The 22,658-nt window shown below is 52.6% G+C and overlaps 2 protein-coding genes across 16 annotated transcripts in view; both read right to left on the bottom strand.

Moving 5' to 3' along the window:
• Positions 1-6,881, bottom strand: part of AIFM2 (apoptosis inducing factor mitochondria associated 2) — a 130,029-nt gene extending 123,148 nt beyond the window's left edge. For 12 of the 13 annotated variants that reach the window (XR_010838951.1, XR_010838950.1, XM_067025466.1 and 9 more), the window contains exon 1: positions 6,765-6,881. The gene's annotated coding sequence lies outside the window, so the exon portion shown is untranslated. The remainder of the gene's footprint in view (positions 1-6,764) is intronic. The other variant, XM_067025464.1, reaches the window with a different exon arrangement.
• The window catches only part of TYSND1 (trypsin like peroxisomal matrix peptidase 1), a 1,185,869-nt gene extending 1,163,515 nt beyond the window's left edge, over positions 1-22,354 (bottom strand). The window contains exons 1-4 of one of the 3 annotated variants that reach the window (XR_010838958.1): positions 21,056-22,354; positions 19,180-19,310; positions 16,272-18,139; positions 14,133-15,694 (exon numbers count right to left, since the gene is read on the bottom strand). Coding sequence is in view for 1 of the 3 variants with exons in the window: in XM_059053259.2 (XP_058909242.1) it covers positions 15,477-15,694; positions 17,954-18,139; positions 19,180-19,310; positions 21,056-22,227 (1,707 nt within the window). In the remaining 2 variants the exon portion in view is untranslated. Of the gene's footprint in view, positions 1-13,052; positions 15,695-16,271; positions 18,140-19,179; positions 19,311-21,055 lie in introns of those variants that run through there. The other 2 variants (XM_059053259.2, XR_010838959.1) reach the window with 2 other exon arrangements.
• Between the last annotated feature and the right edge of the window lie 304 nt (positions 22,355-22,658).

Raw genomic sequence — 22,658 nt, 5'->3', positions numbered from 1 at the left:
TCTTTTATGAAATTGCAATTTTTGTAAAATTTGAATTAAATTCCAAAGGAACAAGGAGTATCCTAATTCCATCTCATCCCCTCAACCACCCAGTTCCCTTCTCCAAGGCATCTACTGTTACCAAGTTTACATGAATCCTTCCAGAGATATTCTGTGCACCTATAACCATGATTACTTTTTTTGCACATGTTAAACAACTGGTTTTGCACTTTTTTTCACTCGTAAATATATTTGTTCACTCAACAGTATAAATTAATGGACCTCCTGCTCTTTGACATGTTCTGTGCTATGGATGCCATGGTCAGAGAGACAGACAGACAGATATGGTCTCAGCCCTTGTAAAGGCAGGGTTTCAAACTCAAAGGGCCAGGTGGATGATGTAGCTGTGGGAAGCTGGGCAGGTGCACAGTAACCAGAAACGGTGGGTACACCTCTGGGTAATCGGTAAGCACAGGCCACATTAAAAGAACTAAACAAAATTATTTAAGCACCACACTAAGCAAACGCTGCGACCAGATTCTACCTAGCTCACACGTCACCAGCTTCAGCCCCAGGTCTGAGGAGATCAATTAGCAAGTTATGACAATCAGCCTGAAAAACAGGATGCGATGTGACTAAGGCCATGACAGTGGGGTGGGGAGGAGGGGCCTGCTGTGGGCAGGTGGTCCCCTGAGCATTCCTGGAACAGAGGATGTACACTGAGACTGGTGGGTGACACCCCTCAGGAGGAAGGGGGCAGGGAGAAATCTCTGCTGGGAGAAGAAACAGGGCTGGTTAAGGACCAAAAACGAAGTCTGCTGGTGAGAAAGAGGATGGAGAAGCGCTCATCACGTGGGCTCCAGTGAGAGGGGCTGGGGGTGCAAGGTCCTGCTTGATGTCGAGGAAAGGGAACCCACAATCGAAGAGCGTATCTGCAGAGGATGGAGGGCCGGGTCTGCGGGCCAAGTGTGCACCAGGCTCACACTCACATGTGAGCACGGCAAGGAGGGAGGAAGTGGACAGACAGCAAGCTGTCGAAAAGCTCAATGGGGAAGAACATTCCAGCCCACCTCTCGGACAGCACTGCAGGCAGCTGGAAGGTCACCACTCTGTCCTCCATCAGGTGTGTAGTCTGGGGCACAACCCCTCCCCTCTCTGGGCCTCCATTTACCCCCTGTAATGGGAGGAGACAGCCTAAAATGTCCTTGCACAATAGGTTTCCAAGACATGGTGACCCCCAAGATGGTCCCCAGATCTTCCCACACTTATGGGGGCAGCTTACGGTTGGACCTCCAGACACTGTTGTCATTGGTATTCAAATGCACACTGTCTAATTTCTCCTCTGGGGAAGTGAAAACCTGGGCGAGGGAGGGTAGATCTGGCATAGGAGATTGGAGGGGATTTAACTTTGTTTCTCATTGGCTAATTGGTCCCCAGTGCATTGAGGCTTGTGCCTTCTAGGGCTGGGACCAAAACAAGTCCCCCAGCAGGCAGTGTCACCTTCACTGCTGCAGGCCCTCAGTAGGTGGTCCAGAGCTGGCCCCGTAAGTGTTCATCAGGCTGAATCTGCCACCTAGGCCAGGACCCAAGAGGGCCCCGGGGACCAGCCAGGGACAGAAGTGGACACCAGGAGCTGAGCAGGGCCTGGGAATGTGGCAGGCAGTCAGGCAAGCTATAGAAGGGGTGCATTTCACCTGCCCCTTCAACATGGCCCCCTCTGTGCCAGCCTGCCCTTGGGGCCAGCAGCCAGCGAAGAGGTCAGAGAAACACCCAGAGAGCTCTACTTCCAAGCTGGTGGGGCACAGGCCTGAGAGAGGCTACCCAGCTTGTTGGGGAGAGGGGTCCACCATGGACCACCCAGGGCAGCTCAAGGTGGAGCCTTGAAAAACAGCTGGGGCCAGGAGCCTTCTTCACAGAGGGAACAGCTTAGGCCAAGAAGTCCAGTGGCAGGAAGGGAGGGGATAGGAGGGGTTCAGGGAACAAGGTGGGACAGCCAGGAGGGCAGGGGACAGGGGACAGCACACACAGAGGGCCTGTCATACTAGGGCAGTGTCTGGGCCTACGTGCTGCCCTGGGGCCCTTGCAGGGAAAAGCCCAGTGAGCCTGGCACAAGCCTGACGGGGCCGTGGGTTAGCCGAACCCCTTCTCCCTCAGCCCCCCAGGATCATTAACTGGCTTCCCCAAAGGACAAACCCTGGCCTCACCCAATCAGGCACAGCCCTCAGTAAAGGTGAATTGATTCTTTAGAGTTCCGGTGCAGAGTCTGGGGCCTGAGGGCACACCCAGGCCCAGGAGGGGCTGCCATAGCTGGGCCAGGGAGGGGAGGCGCTTTTACAGCTTTTACACCACAAGCCGCCTGAGGCCTCTCCTGGAATCTGCTCTTCTCACTCCTCTACTGACCTCTGACATACCCACTTGGGGAATGGGCTGGCGCTCCAGCCCATTCCACCCTTTCTCCTCAGCAGCCTCCCTTGCACAACACTCTTGGACACCCGCCTCTCCCTTGGCTCTTCCAATGCCAATTCTCACCTGGACCCGAGGACAGCTAGACTCCCCCCTGCTCGGCCATGACCTACTTCACCAGACACCTAAATCATCGGCTTAAGCCACGGACCAGCACTCCTAGCCACACACCCAGCAGGTGCTCAAAAAGCAAGCGTGCAACTGATGATGTTGAATTATATGTTCTAATGTAGCAGCAGTGCTGGGCAAACAGCCTCAATCAGTGGGCGACTCCATCAATCAATGGAAACCTCCACCAATGGGAGATTAGAGGATACACTATTACACACCCATAAAATGGAATATTCTGGAGACATTCAATTTTACAGTGGAAGATTTTTTACATGAAAAGTTTGTCCATGATTCATCCGCACCCACAGACTGTACAAGACTAAGAGTGAAACGTAATGTAAGCTATGGTCTGTGGGTGATTATGTCAATGTAGGTTCAGTAACAAACGGACCACTCTGGTGAGTGATGTTGATAATGGAAGAGGCTATGCACGTGTCAGGGCAGGAAGCATATAGGAAATTTCTGTGCCTTCCACTCAATTTTGCTGTGAACCTAAGACTACTCTAAAAACATAAAGTCCTAGAAAAAAAAAAAAAGCTTGTCCATCAAAAAGTCAGATAATAGAAAGTCACGCAGAGCTTAATCTCCATTGTGGGCCATCAGACCCAGGCACCTAGCTACATATACACACATACAAGTAATGATGACATCAGTGAGCATCCACTGCGCTTTTATCAATGTCTTTGCATTCAATAGGTGGGGTTTCCTCCTCATTTTGGAAAGAATTTCAGTAACTTGCCCCAGTTCAATCCTCAACAGTCTGACCAGATCTGTACTCTAAACCAAAATGCTAATAGTGGTTGCCAGATGATGTTTTTACTTTCTTCTTTGGGCTTTTTTCCCCCCTTTTTTGTACTGTTTGAATGTTTTTAAGTGAAATAATAAAGCTTTAAAGACAGAGCTGGCTTCCTACAATCTAATGTGGTTTTTTTGTTTTTTGTTTAAATTTTATTTATTTATTTATTTTTGGCTACGTTGGGTCTTCGTTCCAGTGTGCGGGCTTCTCATTGCAGTGGCTTCTCTTGTTGCGGAGCACAGGCTCTAGGCGCATGGGCTTCAGTAGTTGTGGCACGTGGGCTCAGTAGTTGTGGCTCACGGGCTCTAGAGCACAGGCTCAGTAGCTGTGGCACATGGGCTTAGTTGCTCCGTGGCATGTGGGATCTTCCTGGACCAGGGCTCGAACCCGTGTGTCCTGCATTGGCAGGCAGATTCTTAACCACTGCACCACCAGGGAAGTCCCAATCTAATGTTTTTAATTGAGATATTTTTTCATATATTATAACATTCACTATCTCAGAGTGTACAACTCAGTGGTTTCTAGTACATTCATAAAGTTGTACAACCATCACCACAATCTAATACCAGAACATTTTCAGCACCCCCTCCCCCAAAAGACTCCACATCCATTAGCATTCACTCCCCATTCCCTCCTCCCTCCAGGGAGACAACCACTAATCTTTCTGTCGCTATAGATTTGCCTATTCCATACCTTTTGTGTCCGGCTTCTTTCACTTAGTGCAATATTTTCAAGATTCATTCAAGCTGGAACTTGCAACAGTATTTCATTCCTTTTTATGGCTGAGTAATATTTCATTGTATGGAGATACCACATTTTGTTTATCCATTTGTCAGTTGATGGACATTTGGGTTGTTTCCACCTTTTGGCTAATATGAATAAGGCTGCTATGAAAATCTGTGTACAACTTTTTGTGTGAACAAAAAATTCTCTTGAGTTTATACCTGGGTCCTATAGTAACTCTAGATTTTACTTTTTGAGGAACTGCAAACCTACCATCTGATTTTACTGACCATCAAGGCAAGAGAATGAGCACAGAGAATCTTAACTGAATCTTCCCAGATGCAGGAATATTAGCATAAAAGCAGGTCCAAGGGGACTTCCCTGGTGGTGCAGTGGTTAAGAATCCGCCTGCCAATGCAGGGAACATGGGTTCGAACCCTGGTCCCGGATGGTCCCACATGCCGTGGATCAACTAAGCCCGTGCGCCACAAGTACTGAGCCTGCGCTCTACAGCCCGCGAGCCACAACTACTGAGCCCGCATGCCACAACTACTGAAACCCATGCACCTAGAGCCCATGCTCCACAAGAGAAGCCGCCGCGGTGAGAAGCCCGCGCACTGCTGCGAAGAGTAGCCCCCACTAGCCACAACTAGAGGAAGCCTGTGCGCAGCAACGAAGACCCAATGCAGCCAAAATAAATAAATTAAATAAATAAATTTATTTAAAAAAAAAAAAAAAAAAGCAGGTCCAAGAAAACAATTCCTAACTGTCCAGCAACTCCTAAGTAATTCTGCCTTTGTCCCTCCCCCAACACACACAAAATATGGTCTATACTCAAATTTTCTCAGTAAATCCTGTTTTCTCTGCCAAGGACACCCAGCCTGATCCCAGAGGGATTCTTCTCTAATAATACAGACAAAGGGCTTTTAGAAATCTACTGAAAAACAAGGAAGTAATATTTAGGCCAAAGTTGTGGGGAGGTCACGCCTCAGAAGACACACAGCGGAACCATATGGGCTCTGATCAAAGCAAAGATGTCGGGCCTACAGTGTGACTTGAAGCACCATGAATATATCTCTCCAACCCAGCGAAGGCAGAGGGGTGGGCAGCCTCCCTCACTGGACTCCAGGGACCAGGCTGAGAGTGGGCACTCCATGGCCAGTCCCCCAGGGAACACATGGTGAACAAAACCCAAAAAGACCAATTTCTGAAAGAGGCTCCAAGTCTGAAGAGGGCTGTCCTTTCATGCCCTCCGGAGAGAGCACTTCTGGGCAGACAGGTTCATGCAGGTGTCATACATGCTCCGCTGCTGAAGCGCAGGCCACACAACTTGTACAGTCTCCTGAGAGTCAGTCACTTTGTGGTTCCCTTAACATCCTCATGATCTGTGCCTGGACCCTGGCTTCCTCTTTTCACCACCAGACACAAAGATCAGGCTGGGCCTGGAGCACACCCCCTCTACCCACCTCCTCCTTAACTGCTGGGGAGTCCTGAGCAAGGCCCCGCCCAGCTGGGCCTCAGTCTTCTCCTCTGAAATGGACCCTCCAGATGCAGGGTTACACACGGTCTTCCTTGGAGGGCTCTGAAAGCTTGGGGCACATACACACACCCAAGCAGGCCTCCTTGATAATTTATATATTTACATATTTTACATGTTGGCCTTTGAACACAAGGTGCAGAGCCGGGACACCTGGAAGCCCCTTCACAAACTATGTCTGACCCTCTGCCCTGTGCCTGTCCCCCTGTGGGACCGTCACTCCTAAGCACCTCTCCCCTCCCCACCGTCACGGTACAACCAAGGGTCAAAGGGAGTCTAATCAGAGGGGAAAGGCAGGGTGTGTTTAGTGGGTGCTGTTGAAAGAAAAGCGCCCAACATCAGGCACTAAAAGCAGCTCCCGGTGGATCAGGAGTCCTGAGCTTCCCCCCAACCTCCGGCCCCATCAGAGTTAGTTGGGCCACCTCTGGCCTTAGTGCCCCCGCGGAAGCTGGGGCTCCGTGGAGAAGCAGGACCTCCCAGTGCACCCTGGAGCCTATGGGCACTGGGTAACCCCGGGCATTTTCCTCCTGGACACTGAGGCTTTCCTCCTGCCTGTGACATGGGCTTCCGTCCGCCCCGCAGCAGCTTCCACCGCCCAGCGGCGACCCTCGGAGCCTTCCCGGGATTTGGGGGTGACGGGGGTGACGGGGGGGGCGTCTTACTTGGGAAGACTTAGCACGGATTTGGGGGGGGGAGCGGACGCCGGAGGAGGCGAGTTTGCTCCGTCCTGACTGGGAGCAAAGCTCCCCGTTGAGTTTTGGGGGACCAGGGTTGGTGCAGGCCTGAGCCCCTCATCCTAGACCAGGGGTTCCCAACCACCCGACCGCGGACCGATACCAGTCCTCGGCCTGTTACGAACCGGGCCGCACAGCAAGAGGCGAGCGGCGGGCGAGCGAGCGAGCGAAGCTTCATCTGCCGCTCTGCACCCCCCCTATCGCTCGCATTTCCGCCTGAACCGTTCCCCTCCCACTCACACCCCCACCCCGGCGTCCGTGGAAAAGTTGTTTTCCACGAAACCTGTCCCTCGTGCCAAAAAGGTTCGGGACCACTGTCCTAGACTACCGCCCTCTCCTCCCAGGCCCCGGACGCTGTCCCGGCTTCTTGGGGCCCTGCAGGCGCGGGGGTCCCGCAGAGTTCGCCCGACACGCCCCTTACCTGCCAGCGGCTTCCCGCCGTTTCGGCTCCCGCTCCGGCCAGAAGCTCCCGTGGTCGCCGCCGGACCCGAGGCCCCTCCCTTGCCGGCGTGACTCGGCGCTTCTGCCCTCCAGCCTCGGCTATGCCCCCGGCGGCCCCCCCGGGAACTGCAGCCTCCGGCCCACCCGCGCCGCCGGCCGGGGAGCTAATCGCCCCAACCGTGAGCACTCGACTGCTACTGCCGAGGCCGCCCGCGCTGCCCCGGTCCCTCGGACTCTGCTCAAAGTTCTGTCCGGCTCCCTTGCCGGACGCCTTTCCAGCCTTTAGAGCGCGGGCCCTGGCACACTGTCTGTGCGATCTTGGACGGATCACCAGCCTCCTCCTGCCTTCACACATATAAACAAAAATGCAAACCCAGTTGAGCACCTACTCCACGTCTGGCATTGTTCTGGGCGCGCAGGGTGGGAGTGACGGGGTGTAAAATGTAGAACAATGCAGGCATGGTTTCCGCTTTCCTCCAGGTAATAGTCTAGGGAAAAATACTAAACAACAATAAAACATGTATCACTAATTGCAGTAAGAAAGACCGGGAGCAAAAGAAGGGTGCCAAGGCCTCTCTCCAAGGATGAGAAGTTAGCCCTGGGCAGAGAGAAAGCAAGTATGCTCTGGGTGTGCAAAGACCAAGGCAGGATAAATAGCTGAGAGCAGGGGCATTGCAGAAGTGGTCGGGGACAGAGTGGCCCAGCGTGGCAGGGTGGCACAGGCCTCCAGCTCCTGGTAAAGACTGCCCGTGTGATCCCAAGGGCAACGGGATGCCACTGATGGGTTTTAAGCTAAAGAGTGAGGTCTGAGTTATGTTGGAGGGTGAAAAGACAGGGGAGTGAGAGGGCTGCCTGAAATTGGGTAAACTGGGCAGGAGGGGAGTCCAGGGAGAGGAAAAAAGCACTCGGATCTGTCAAGAAATGTACTGACGCAAGCTACAACCTGGAGGTAGGATCAAGCCAGTTTGGTGACAGACAATCCATCTTCACCTATTTAATGCAAATATTAGCACCTACCCGAATCACTGTAGAAAACATTCAACAAGATCTTTTATGTGAAGTGTGTTAGCATGGTGCCTGGCACACAGCAGCAGTGAATACCCAGCAGCCATTTATTACAGCTATTTTATACCGGGAGATTAGCTTGCCCAAGGCTACACAGTACACTGGCAGCTTCCTCTCTTCCCACCCAGTGCTCTTTTGAATAGTGGCCTTTACCTTCTCGGTTTTCATGGATGTTTATTCTAGAAGTAGCCATTTCTGTTCCTTTTCCAAAAGCTGTGGTCAGAGGCCTCATACCCAACACCCCTGGCATAGGGAGCATTGTGAGCAATTCCATCTAGAAGACACTGGTGCCTGGAAATCATCTCAAGCTGGGAGAGGAGCTGGGGTCCTCCTGCTCTCATTATGAGCCCACACAGCTCAGGGTGCATCTTCCAGTTCTTTGGAATCCTCGCATCTCTTCCTATCCAGCTGGCACTCTGCCCTGTGAATGTGGGCTGAAGGAGGGAATACAGTCAGTGGCGTGGGAGTCTGCATCTCCTTCTCTCAGGCCTTGAGACCACCGAAGAGCAACTGTGCCAGACTGTGGGTGCTGAGAGCCCACAGGCACTGCCCATCCTAACCCTGCCTCATAGGGACCCATCAGAGAGCCACAGGTCGGCTTTGATGCCCTAGGCACCCACAAGCCTTTATTTGTCCTGGGTTTGCAAACTTCCAAGTAGCTTTTATCTCCATGTTTTCCTCCTGAAACCCCTAGAGGAAAGTAGCGTGGGGGTTAAACTTTAACACCGAGGACTACCACCACCTTCGACTAGCTCTTTGGGGCAGAGATGTTGCTTTGCTGGACTTTGAGTCCCCAGCATCTGGCACTGACCCCAGCACCTGGTTCCCTTGGAGTTCACTAATGTTTGCTTAAATGATTTTTTAAAATTAAGATATAATTCACATACCATAAAATTAACTCCTTTTTTTTTTAACTTATTATTATTCATTTTAGCTTTGGCTGCTTTGGGCCTTCGTTGGGTCTTCATTGCTGCGTGCAGGCTTTTCTCTGGTTGCGGCGAGCAGGGGCCACTCTGTTGCGGCGCGCGGGCTTTTTGTTGCGGTGGCTTCTCTTGTTGCGGATCACGGGCTCTAGGCGCGCGGGATTCAATGGTTGTGGCTCGTGGCCTCTAGAGCGCAGGCTCAGTAGTTGTGGCGCACGGGCTCAGCTGCTCTGCGGCATGTGGGATCTTCCCGGACTAAGGATCGAACCCGTGTCCCCTGCATTGGCAGGTGGATTCTTAACCGCTGCGCCACCAGGGAAGCCCAAAATTCATTCTTTTAAAGTGTAAAACTCAGTGGGGTTAAGGCTATACAACCATCACTGTTACCTAACTCCAGGATATTTATATCCCTCCAAAAAGAAACCCCATAACTCAGTAAGCAGTCCCTCCCACTCCTCCCCACACCCAGCCCCAGGTAACAACAGTGATTCGTTTCTGATGAAACAATCCCACCAGTACTCTTAGAAACGTAATAGCTAATATTTACTGAACAAAGAGTAAGTGCTTTGGATAGCTTCTCAAATTTACTTTACACATGGGTCCTCCAAAGCAAGTTTTATGATCTCCATTTCACAGATGAGGAAACTGAAACTCATAACCTAGGCATAACCTGCTAATAACCTAGGCAAAATCACACCACTACTAAAGGAGAGGAGCTGGGCCTTGACCCTAAAGCCAGAAAAGCTGGCTCCTAAGAGAGCCAGTCACTGAGCAGGCAAAGGAGAGGCTCATCGGTGTGTCAAGCAAGCATCAGAAAATTACAGAGCATATGCCCTAGCCCTGTGGGAGACAAAGAGATGAATAAGAGCGCTACCGTCTGCCCAGGGCAGGGACACAGCCCTGGGGCTTGGGAAAGTCAAGGGGAGTTTTGCAGAAGAACTGGGCCGAGACAGATGAAGTGGATTCCAATCGGCAGGGTACAAGGGAAGGACTCCTAAAATTGCAGCACAAACCTGAAGCTGGGAGGGAGGAGAGAGAGGCATGCAGTGGCCCATACTGGGCTTGAGGCATGGCTTGTAGAGCTGGTGTGGCCCATCTCCAAGAACCTGCCCCAAACCATGAAAACCATGGAAAGCGTCTGATTGTCATTCAGCACATTCTTGGCAACCAGAGGACACCTTGATTCAAGAGAGGGGAGAGGATCTCAGTGCAACCCCTCTTGGCCCTTTCCCAGACACACCCCACATCACTCCTCTCTTCCCACTCAACAGTGTTCATAGCTTTGGCACCGAAAATCAGGGCTCCTTGCCTAACAAGGGACTTTCGTCTTTGAATGTCCAGGTGCTAGGGGTACCAGGGAGATACAGTTCGGATGCTGTAACATTGGTAGTTCTGCGGAACTTTAATGATGAGTAGGAACGGCAGGCAGATTGTCTAACATCACAGAAGCTAAGAGGAGGAAACATTGCTGGCACTCAGCCAGGCCTGAAGACATTCCCTGGCAGCAACAGGTGACTTTACTGCTGGCTTCCAGGGCTGGGAGGAGCTCCAAGGTAGTGGGATCAACTCAGGGGCCCAGAGAAATAGAAGCTGTATGCCCACTTGAGGAAGAGACAACTCTTAATGTCATCTGAAGAGCCTGGTCAGTTTTAGCAAAATTCACAACCCTCAAACGACAGGGGGACATCCCTCTGTTTCTTCTCTCCCTCTAAATGTGGTTTGGCATAGTGCTCCCAGCTAGGGAAAAACTATACTCACGAGGATAGGTTCTACTGCTGTGACAAATGGACCCTCCCCCCAAATCTAATGGCTCAAATACAACAGAAGTACATTACTTGCCTGGGTTGCAGTACAAGCTAGTGAACTGGTTAATGAGGCTGCCCCATCCATAGTGTCATCCAGGGACCAGACTGAAGAGGCCATCTTTAACAAGTGGCTTCCAAGGTCTCTTTTAAGGGATGCCTCCACTCCCACCAGGGGCAGGGGGTAGGGTGCAGACAAGGCCAGGTAGAAGGTTCTTATAGGCCAGGCCTGGAAGTGGCGCACCTCCCTTCTGCCCTTTGGAACTCACGGACACACCTGACCATGAGGGTGGCCAGGAGATGCAGTCTAGTGTATGGCCGGAAAGGAGAGAGGAAAACAGATTCTGGTGTCTGCCCTGCTGACCTAGGTCTTAGCCTCCCTGGTTTTCTTCCTGTGCCTCTGCTTGTCTCTTCTCAGACCCCTTGCAGGCTCCGGCTCTGCCTCTGTCCCTTAAACACTGGTGGCCCCAGGCCCTTCACTGCACTTACTCTCACAGCGGCCCCAGATGTTGCATGGCATAAGATGATGGGCTCAAGCAGATATTTGCTCTCTGGGCATTTAGTGAGGAAATTTGATAATGGGGCATGTGACAGGGAGATCTAGAGATAAAAAGGGTCATGGAGAGAAGGGCCAGAAAGGCCAAACTGCACTTATGAGGAAGGAGAGACTCTGAGCACCCAGGAGGCCAGAAGAGAGGGAATAAAGCAGAGGGGGATGCTGAGTCATCATTCACACCTAGTGGCCCCCAGAGCTTCCCCAGGCCAAGGAGCTTTCTGGCACCTGTGCGGGAGGGTCTGAACACTAAACCTACTTTGATTTTGGTAATACGAGTGAGTTTTTGTTCTTAAAGCAGCACTAAAACAAGACCCAGCTTGGCACAGCCAGCCAGCTCCCGGCAAAGGTCATTCTCCCCTTCTATGGCATAGGGGTCCTGCTGACGAGCACTTGCCCTGCCGGGGACTACGTTGCCCATCTCCCCCCACCCCACCCCTTGCTTCTGGCCGGGGCCAAATTCTCACGGAAGGAACATAAGCAGGAGTTATATGTGTCACTTCTGGACTGAAGCAGTTACGAAGCAAGGGTGGCTTTCTTCCCTCTTCCTAATAAAGTCAAAACAATCACGAGGCAGGCTTGTGCGGAGCAGTAATGGTGACCCGTATAAGACCAGCATCAGAGCAGAGTGGCAGGGGCAGCCTGATGGGGTCAGAAGACGAGCCACATGCAAGGGATGGAGCAAACAAGTTAATATATTGAGGATAATGCAGCCGTGTTTCTCATTGACAGGAGGGAGGTACCAATATGAAAAGGGGAGAGCTAGAATGAAACTTGTGGTATTGAACTTGTGGTATCAAATTGGAACTATCAGTGTTAACGCATGGCATGGCTTGCAACATACAGAGATAGAAATAAATATAGATGTAAGGTCTGTCTACCGAGAGGGTCTGGGAGCAGCAACACCTCAGAGTAAGAAGCACACCTAGTACCCAGATCTTTGCTTCTAAATACTGTTCTCTAGTAAAAAGGACACTGGAGAAGTGGCTGATTCCAGGGAAAGTACAAAGTAAGTCTAGAACATTTTCTTTTGAAGGAAGTGCACAAAGAATGATGAGGAGATGTCAAAAGAACACAGAAGTTAGTTTGAAGGAGCTCTCACTGGCCAATATGGACAATTGGAGCATCAAAAGAATGATAACAATAGATTATAATCCATTGAATAAACTATGAATCCATGATTCCACACAGATATAATTAAACAGAGAGGAGGGAAAGCTTTTACTTACAATAGAAAGCCAGTGAATAAATGTAGGAGGAAAAATGAAAATAAAAAAATTTCCATTTGGCAAACATTAAAGTTATTCAGCCAAGGGACATCAGTGGGTGATAAGCATAGATGAAAGTGGGATAGGGATATTTACATAGTCCCCAAATACTGCCACACAAATACTTATTAATTACAAAGAAAAAAAGGAACTTTACAGTGGAGAAACCTAGCAGGCACCGTCTTACTCAAATGATCAAGGTTATCATCTGTAATTTGACAAATAAAGATCATGCGCCACCCAGTAGAACACGATGATAAGACAACCATCACTAATGTTATATCCCAAAGACGTGTAGCCCAAATCTAATCATGAGGAAGTGTGGACAAACCCAAGCTAAGTCACATTCTGCAAAATGACTGCCCTGTTTTCTGCAGGAAGGTCAACGGCATCAAACTCAAGGAAAGCCTTAGGAGCTGCTCCAAGTCGAAGGGGAGAGAGCCATGGCAAGTGGGTAGAACTCATGATCCCAAATGAGGTCTCTGTTACAGAGAACATCACTGGGGCATATGGCACAAATGGTACGGGGTGTCTGGTAGAAGTGCGTGTGGGGGGATTCTTGCTACTTTTCTGTAAGTTTAAAACTGCTTCAAAATAAAATCTTTTTTTTTCTTTTTTTTTCTTTTTTGCGGTACGCGGGCCTCTCACTGCTGTGGCCTCTCCCGTCGCGGAGCACAGGCTCCGAACGCGCAGGCTCAGCGGCCATGGCTCACGGGCCCAGCCGCTCCGCTGCATGTGGGATCTTCCCGGACCGGGGCATGAACCCGCGTCCCCTGCGTCGGCAGGTGGACTCTCAACCACTGCGCCACCAGAGAAGCCCTAAAATTATTTTTTAAAAAAGAAGCTGGAATATCTTCTCCTCTCTCTCCCCCCATCCACCATCCAGGTACAGAAGACCTGGCAGAGGATCTGAGGTCCCAGACCCAGCGATAGAGCCGCAAGAAGGAAGGAGCTCAGTCCCTCAACCACAACTGCACGGGAGCCACCCTCCCCTTCCTGGACGGGTGCATGACTTTGGACTTTACATGAGCAATAAACAAACTTCTATCGTCTCAAGCCACTGAGATGGGGGAGAGGGGACCTTTTATTGCGTTATCCTAACTCATCCATTTAACAGCCTGCTGTGCCTCTCTACTTGAGATCCCACAGACACCCAAGGAAACAGCTCGTCCCTAAACTTGTCAGCCACTCATCACTATCCTGGCTAGAGACCCAGCACCATTTGACCCTTCTCTCTCTCTGCATTGCCCCACATCCAGTCAGGTCAACCTCCTGGGTCATGCTTGATCTCTATGCCCACCAGGCCTGCTTTGGCCATCTTCCCCATCACCAGGGCCATTGTCACTGGTTCCCCAGCCTCCATTCCAATCTCTTCTCCACTTAGCATGGCCAGACACACATGTAGTTTCACACTTCCTTGTCCCAGCTCCCAATGCCCTCAGTCTGGACACCCTCCCTGTTTCCTGTTTCCATCTGGTAAACACCTACTCTCCCCTCAGGGTTCAGCTGGATGAGTCCTTGCCTGATCCTCCCTGCTCTGAGCCCCTGGACATGGTCTTCCACCTGAACAGGACAGAGACACCCTGCTCATTCCACTAATGGGCTGACACACCAGTCTCCCCAGAATAGCCTGAGCTCCTTGGTACCCACACATGCTGGAATAAATCCTCCCCTTCCCACTTGCAGCCAAGTCAAAACTCGGCTCTCCCTCCCCACCTCCATAAATTTACTACAGGATTTCTCTCAAGCTATCTTTGCCCTCTGGCTCCATTCCTAATCCACACAGAGGAGAACTGTCTCAGGGGTGCTCTGTGGTTGCCCAGAGCTGGCGCTCAGCAAACAGATGTTAGAAACAAAGTACTCACAGCAATTCTCTCTGCTTAGATTAGCCCCCTCTCCCCCAGTCATTCCCAAATGGCATTCAACCTGTCAGTGATTTAACAATCGTTTCTTGACGGCCTGCACAGGCAAGGCCCTGGGCACACAGTGCATGTTCCTGACTCCCAGGGTTGGTCTTAGCTCCTAGGGCCTGCCTTGGCCTCATTCACCTTTGAACTCCTCAACTTCCATCCATCCCAGGACCTGGCACAGGCCTGGGCCCATCCAGGCAGCCTGTAAACAGTTGCTGCCAGGCCAAGGCCACCACCATCTGGGATCTGCAAGCCCTACCCAGTGCTAACTGGCACCACAACCAGCTACCAGGACTAGTCTGGCGCAAGAGTGTCCCGTGAGATCAAACCCCCCTGAGAAAGCAGAACGGAAAGGTATATTTCTGTGCCTGGTGCTTTCCTATTCCCCATTCAACTCTCAAAACAAAGAAGGAAAAAAAAGAAGCTGATATATAGAAGTAGGTCCTGTCCCTCGTAGGTCCTGTTTATTCCCAAACCCCAACCAGACACATTCTACCCCTCCCCCCACATCCCGACCCCCGACCCCTGAGAGCCACTTTACGGGCCAGAAAATTAAGGCACTGTGTCAGCGTGGCTCTGTAGGTCAAGGCACCTGACATATGAAGAGCCGGGAGTCCTGGCTTTCGGGGATGCCACCGCTGGTCCAGCAGAACAGGAAGATGCTCTTTCCCTTCCGCCTCAGGTCTTCAGAGCAGGGCCTCTCTGCTGAGGTTTTTTGAGGAAGCCCCAGGACTCTGTCAGCCACATTCTGACCGAGAGCAGAGAGGAGCCCAGGCCCCAGGGAAGCCCCCGCTGCGGGCAGCCAGGGACCGTCAGGAGACAGGGAACCGTGGCTGGGCCTGCCTTCCAGCCAACATCTGTCTGTCAGGACCATATCTGTCTGTTGTATGGTTGTACTGGGCTCCCCAGAAGGGAAAAGAACAGAGCAGAGCCTAGTGTCGGGGGCAGAGAGAGGTGGCGGCTTGAGAAGGCACCCCCAAAGGGGCTGCCAGGTAAGAGATCCGTGGGGGCTAAAGAGAAGTCTGGTCCAGATTCCAGAGCTGAGCAAGGTGGGTGGTGATGGAGATGCAGCCTGGCTGGGGCGTGCCGTGTCAGGGTCCTCAGACCACCAGCCTCAAAATTCCCCATGGCATCAGATGGGTGCTCTTCTCTACAGAGGGGTGCCACAGCTTCAGAGCTTGCTCCGTGGGGCCTCTGCCAGGGGTCGCTGCAGCCGCCACACCACCCTCACTGGCTCAGGGGCGCGGTCCAGCTGGCGGAAGCCGCCCAGGTCACCTGCCTGGCTGTACCGCTGCAGGGCCGGCTGGAGCACTGTGATGGGAATGCTGAAGTTCAGGTGGGGGTAGGTGGCCCCCGTGTTATTGTCCCGGGTGTTGCTGGCGACGATGCCTGTTCAGGAGCCAGAGAGGAAAAGAGGGTGTGAGCCAGGGGACAGGGGAGGGAGGCTCACCTCCAACCTGGAGGCCCTAGACCTGCCTGAAGCCCCCTCGTAGGGACAGGCACCAGGCTTCATTCATCGACATGGGCTCCTCATGCCTCAGTCCTCCTTCCTGGCTTTACTTTCTCCCCAACACTATCAGTATCTAATACCCCATGTTTCACTTGTTTTGTTATCCCTCTCTCCAGCTTCTGTTATCTTTCAGCTCCATGAGGGCAGGACTGCTGTGTTCTGTCCATGCAGTCTCCCCAGTACCTGGAACAGTGCCTGGCAGAGGACGACCTCAACAAATACTAGCTGAGTGACTGAATAAATGAATCAGACCCACACAGAACTTTTGTTTGGCCTGCTCAGTGCATGTGTATGAATTTTTTGAAGACAATTTTAGACTTAACAGAAGTCTTGCCAAAATAGTACAGAATTCCTGTAGACCCTTCACCCAGCTTTTCCTTATGTCACCATACGGCATTCATCAAAACCAATAAATTAACCTTGGTGAAATGCTATTAACTAAAGTACAGAACTCACTTGGATGTACCAGTGTTTGCACTAATGCTCTTTTTCTGATCCAGGATCCCACATGGCATTTAGTCGTCATGTCTCCTAGGTCTCCTCCCATCTGGGTCACTTCCACGGTCTCTCCTTATCTTTCATGGCCTTGACACTTTGAAGAGTACAGGTCAGTTATGCTGTAGAATGTCCCTCAATTTGGGTTTGCCTGATGTTTTCTCATGATAAGACTGAGGTTATACATTACTGAGAAGAAAACCATAGAAGCAATGTGTCCTCTTCAGTGCATCCTATCCGGAAATGTGTGCTGACTGTAATCACTGCTTGCGATGTTAACCTTCATCACTTGGGTGGTACCTGCCGGGTTGCTCCGCTGTAGACTTACTATTACCCCCTTGGTAAGTACGAAATATTTTAGTATTATGCAGTTATCTTGTTTCTACTTAAACTTTTGCCTACTGATTTTGGCATCCATCGACGGATCCTGTCAGCAGCAGTTCCTACTAGGGTGTCCTAATAGTGATTTTTCTATTTCCCTCATTTCTTCTACATTCATTAATGGGAATTCTTCTGAAAACTAAAACTACTACTATTTGTTTTGCTGCTCAAGTTGTTCCAGTGGGAGCTCCTTCACGTCAGCTCCGGGTTCTTTCAACATTTGACGTGCCTATCATTTTGCTGCTGCTGTTGCTGCTACCCCTCCCTCCTTTCCAGCACCACAAGGCAGACCTAGAGAATGACTCTTAGAAACCAAGATCTGAACTCTCGCTGTGTTCATTACAAATGGATGTCACTGCTTCTAGCCCCTCTCAGCAGACTGAGCTAGGAGTCACATATATTTATACACACACACACACACACACACACAGACACTAAGTCACGCATACAGACATCTATATTTCTGTGTCCACTTATCTGTATGTATCTTTTAAAAGGTCAACCAATATATGGCAGAAAAATGGAATGCAGACTAGGACAAATGTACCTAACTGTATTTCAAATGAATCACATAACTATACTGAAGGGGAAGGGGAAGGAGCTAATCTAAGAAACTTTGGAAAAGAGCGTTTTGACTGGACACTTTAAGGCTAAAGATAAAAAGAACTGTACATGCTCAAACACTGTTCTCTAGCTGGTAAATTTGTTTCTCACAGGGGTGTGGTTAGGAATTCTGAAAAAAAAAAAAAAAAAAAAAGGTTCACAGCTTCTTGTGAAAAATTGGAAAGTCAGCCACTGTTAGGCCCACATATCTTTGTAATGAGTCAACAATGTGCTAGAGCTGAGTGGTGTTCACCCCAGTACCCCCTTGCCCTCCACTCACTGCTGTCTGCACTCACTCACTCATTCATTCACTTTACCAGCCCAGCCTCTGTAGGCTTTTGAGTTTGTGACCCTTGGACTAATCCAACTCCTGAGTCTCACAGATCAAATAACATTAAGTGACTTACCCAAGGCTGTGCAATGGCTCAGTGGCAGAGAAGCGACCAGAACTCAGATCTCTTCCCTCCAAGCTCAGCATCTGTCCCTCTCCACCCTCAGAAGCACAAGAGCCTGAAAACCTTGGCTAACTACCTCCGGGCATAAGGCCCACCATTTTTCCAGACAGAGGGTGGCTCCTAGGGCTGGAAACCAAGCACTCCCAGGATGGAACTGAGGCTCTGGCAAGGGGAAGGCTGGGAGAGGACCAAGGAGCTGGTTACCCAGGAGGTCCCCGGAGCAGGTGGAGAAGAGAGGTCCCCCACTGGAGCCACCATGCACAGCACACGTGGTCTGAAGCATCACTGGTGTGTCATCCACCTGCACCACAGCTGACAGGATGCCTGAGGTCATCGAGGGCCCGCAGGCCTGGCCAAAGACACCGAAGCCCACCACACTGACAGCCTCGCCTGCCATGGAGGGAAGAAGGGTTAAGCTGGGGAGCCTCCTCTGTCTGGCAGGACTCACACACTCCCCACCCCCCTCCCTGTCCTCTCCAAATTTCCAAACCCTCTCTGCCCTTTGGGTTTCTGCTCAGATACTCTTGCCTCCATGAGAACTTTCCCCAGGCCCCCCCACAGGAATAGGCCAGGACCTCCACTGAGCTCCCAGCACTGTATCTGCTCAACCACTTCTCTTCAGCATCAGGCTGTTCTCCAGCCCTCATACCCCTGCTGGACTGGTAGTCACTTTTTAGGATTCCCAGCACGTAGCCAGGGGCTCAATAAATGTTTGTGAAATTAACAGCCACCTCCTGAGACTAAGAAGTCTCTTGGTAAAAATAAAATGGTAATGATGACTTCAAAGCGGGCACAACCTTCCTTCACCAAGTGCTTTACAGACAGTATCTCACCCACTCCTCACAAGGCCCAGGAGTAGGGAGAACTATCCCCATTTTACAGATGTGGAAACTGAGGCAGAGTTCATTAAGTTGCCTAAGGACATGGGGCTAGTAAGTGGCAGAAGATACCAACACAGAGAGCTTGTAATCCTTGTTATTACACTGTAGCATACAACATCCACAAAGCGAGACCTCCGGTACTTCTGTGGCATTGTCACAAAGCCTTTTACTCAAATCATGCCATTGGAGCCTCAAAAGTTCACATCTCTCAGACCAGCCTGCAGTGTTATAAGGAGCCCCCAAGGCTCAACACACTACACTGCCGTGGGGCCTCAATAAAAAGGCATGCCTTACCCTTTGCTTGGAATTCCACATGCCCCCCAGGACCTAGGGCATGCTGGGCGTGAGCAGGGAGGCCTCCAAGAGCAACTCTGGCCAAAGCACTGTAACCAGGATGTAACAAGGTGCCAGCCTGACTCATTACTCCAGCAGGGGTGGGGAAGGGAGCTGACCTGGGGGACTGGCCCCTGATCTGCAGGGTTAGAGCGACCAACACTGACTTTCCTTCCTGAGATCCACCCCAGACCAGAGAACCCCTCTGTCCTTTACCTTCATGGAAATGCTCAGCGGGCACAGGTACAGGGACACCATCTAGGTCCTCCTCCAGGCTCACCACTGCTATATCATAGGGAGATGTCTCCTGGGTGGCAAATACCACATGTCCCCAGATTACGGCGCTCCTGGGAACAAGGGAAACAAAATGACAGGCTAGCTTTCCGAACGTTCAGCACTGGGAGGAAGCAAAATAATGAGAGTGACGGTAAAAGTCATTAACTTGGGATTCAAAAGATTTGGTGTCAGCCCTGAAACATACCAACATGCAACTCTGGGCACATCCACAGTGGAACTTCCAAACATGCTCTACCAACAGCACAGTACTTCTATGTAAAGCTTCCTGTGCCTCACCATCATCACAAACACCTGACACCTAGGGGGTACTGTGGGCCAGGCCTGGCGTTAATGTTCTATGGACATCATTTCATTTAGTCCTTACAGCTGCCCTATGAACTAGGCACTGGTATTATCTCCATTTTGGATGGTGCATTTGAGGCCCAGAGAGGTTGAGTAATTTCTCAAGGTCACATAGTTAGAGGCAGGAGGCAGGGCAAACATTCTCAGCATTTTCCCTTACTGCCTCATTTGATACCGACAATCCTGTCAGCTGCGGAGGGGGGGTGGGGGTGGGGGGCGACATGATACGATTTCATCCCTCTGGGTCTCTGTTTGTATAAATGCTGCCAGCACTTCTACAGCTCTTACTACATGGCAGGCTGTTCCAAGACTTTACATGTCATGGGAAAGCAGCTTAGACAGATTCAACAAATTGCTCAGGATTACACAGGGGCTTCCTACTACACACTCTGCAGGGGTAGCTTCCAGCAGACCTGTTGGGTTCCCTAGGACCAAGAGTATGTGGGGGTAGGTGGAGGGGTGAGGAATTGGGGACCACTCACAGAGGAAAATTCTCATCATCAGTCTTCCCTATAAAGTCATGGCTGTCCAGGTGGCTGCCAGAGGGGGCTTTATGGCAAAGCCGGGCTGGGTTAACCTCTCAGGAGTTCAGTAGAGGCATTTGGAAGGTGTGGGCTGAGAGGCTGAGCCAGGTACAGAACAAGAGGCATTAACACCAAGGTGCTATAGTGTTTGCTTTGGCCTAAATCAAGCACCTGGGACTACAGAAGAAACAGAACATGGATTAGAAAACCAAGCCAGGAAGCCAAGGCTGCTGTCTCCACTGTCACAGCAAGTGAAAGTAAAGGAGGGCAAGAGTGCTCTCCCTGCAGAGAGGGAACAAATGACTGTCTGAAGTCCCAACCTGGCTGCCAAGAGCACTCAATGATTGTTCAAAATATATTTGCCTGGCCCCATTTCCATATTCTAATTAGGTGGAACCGCGTATCTGTTCATTTTGATCCAGAAGGGAAGTTCTGGTTAAGATCTAAGAGATAAATCAAGTAAGAATAACAGGCTCCTCTCCTAACGCAGGAGGATAGCATCCTTGGCCCCTGCGGCTTTACTACAGCATTCAGGGGAAAGAGGGCAGGGTTAGGAAGACTGTTTAAGGGCCTCTGGTGTGTGGGTGCAAGGCTGAGACAGAGAAGTTGCCGAGAAAGAATTCAGACTGGGAGGGGGAGCTCAAAGATGCCTAGCCAGGGATGCTGGACCACCCCCCAGTTCCCCAGAGTTGCTTGTCATCTTGCCCAAACCCCATTTACCCCTTGCCAGGAGGTCCAGAACCCCCTACTCTGGGGTTCTGGGTGCCAAGGATGAGGGGAGGGTCGCAGGTCTCTATCCACACTGCACCACCAAGCATGAGCGTGAGACCAGAAGGCCTCCATAATCCTCAGGATTATGACCTGAGACCTGGGATCCAGATATGACAGCTGGTGAGGGAATGGAGTGGGGGCAACCTTGTGGGCCTTACTTGGGGGTGGTGGAGCGCACAAGGACCTTGGCTGCCTCCCGAGGGGCCACATGCCGGCAGGTCACCACGAGGCGGGGTGCCACGGCCACTCCGGAGCCCCAAACGGAACCGCACTCCACCAGCACGGCCGCAGCTGCCCAGGGGGGTCCGGGGTCTCGGAGGGGAAGGCCCCACGGGGCGCCCATCTCATGCGGTAGGAAGGCGGCCAGGGCGGCGGCGCTGGGGTGCAGGCGGCAGAGGGCCGCTCGGGCGGCGCAGAGGAGAGGGGCGGCGGCGCAGAGCAGCGTGAGGCCCACCCACTCGCGGGCCTTCCAGCAGAGGGGCGCCGCCACCAGCGCCACTAGCGTCCCCGCGGGCCGTGCCTCGAACACGCCGCCACCCTCGGTGCCTGGCAGGCAGCGCGCGTCGGTGAGCAGCAGCGGGCCGGCCGAGTTGCTGAGCACGCCGCAGCTGAGCGTGTTGAGAAAGATGTCGGGGCAGAAGGCCCCGAACGGGGAGCCGCAGGCCAGTAGCGGCTCACCCTTGGGCACAGCCCCGAGAGGCGCCACGGCCAATACCGGCCCGCGCTCCTCCGCCTCCGCCTCCTTCTCCGGGTCCGGCCGCACGCGCAGCAGAGCGAACCAGCCCAGCGCTCTCAGCTGGTCTTCCTCCTCCTCATCCGACACCTCGTCGTCCGGTGCGGCGCTCGCGAAGCTCCACTGCTTGGCAGCCTCGCCGCCGAAGAGGCGCGCGAAGTGGTCCCGGAAGGCCGGGCAGCTCAACAGCAGCAGCAGCTCGGCGGGGCGGGGGGGCTGCAGCGGCCACCCGCGGAACCGGGAGGGCGGGCCGGGCTCTAGGCCGGCACACTGGGGCGTACACTGCCCCGGGCGGCCCCGCTCCGCGCGGCCTGCCGGACTCGCGGCCGTTGGGCCCCACTGCACGTGCAGGCGCAGGTCGTCGCCGCAACTGTCGCCTGGCAGGAAGGCGGCGCCGGCCGCGGTCAGCGCCCCGCTGCCGGCCCTCAGGAATGGGGTGAAGATGCCCCCGTGGCACAGCACCAGGCCCAGGCGGCGGCTCAGGATCACCCCGCTGCAGCTCCACGAGCCCGCCTCGGGCTGCCCGGCCCGGGTGGCGCTCACCACGCAGCCCGCCTGCTCGGCCGCCCTCATGGCTGGCCCCCACTGCCGCCCCATGGCCTCGGGGACGGCACACCACGGGCTTCCCGGGAAACAAGCGAGCGAGCAAGGACCGCGGCCGACACCAGCTGACCACGCCACCCAAAGCTGGCAGCGAGAAGCGCAGACACTATCCCAGCTCTTCCTCTTCCGGCCGGATTGGCTAAGCCCCAACTGGCCCGGCCCGATTGGCTGGGCTAGGGGCCGAACCCTGATTGGCTGCTGAGGCTGACCCCGCCTTTCCGCGCCCTACATGGTTCAGGTCACCTGTGCGACGTTGAGGGCTAAGCGGGACGGGAGGACGAGCCCCGGGAGAGTGACAGGAATGTGGCTTTACTGGGAGATAGGGGCGTGCTGGTCCCTCGGAGCCTAGTCTCGTCTCTGTTCGCTGAGCTGCAGGAAAGGGAACAGAAATGCGCCCTGAGGTGGCTAGACTTGCCCAGGCCTTG

The sequence above is a fragment of the Kogia breviceps genome, chromosome 2 (genome assembly GCF_026419965.1).
Source record: "Kogia breviceps isolate mKogBre1 chromosome 2, mKogBre1 haplotype 1, whole genome shotgun sequence".
NCBI lineage: Eukaryota > Metazoa > Chordata > Mammalia > Artiodactyla > Physeteridae > Kogia > Kogia breviceps.
This window is presented reverse-complemented; position numbering and strand designations above follow the sequence as displayed.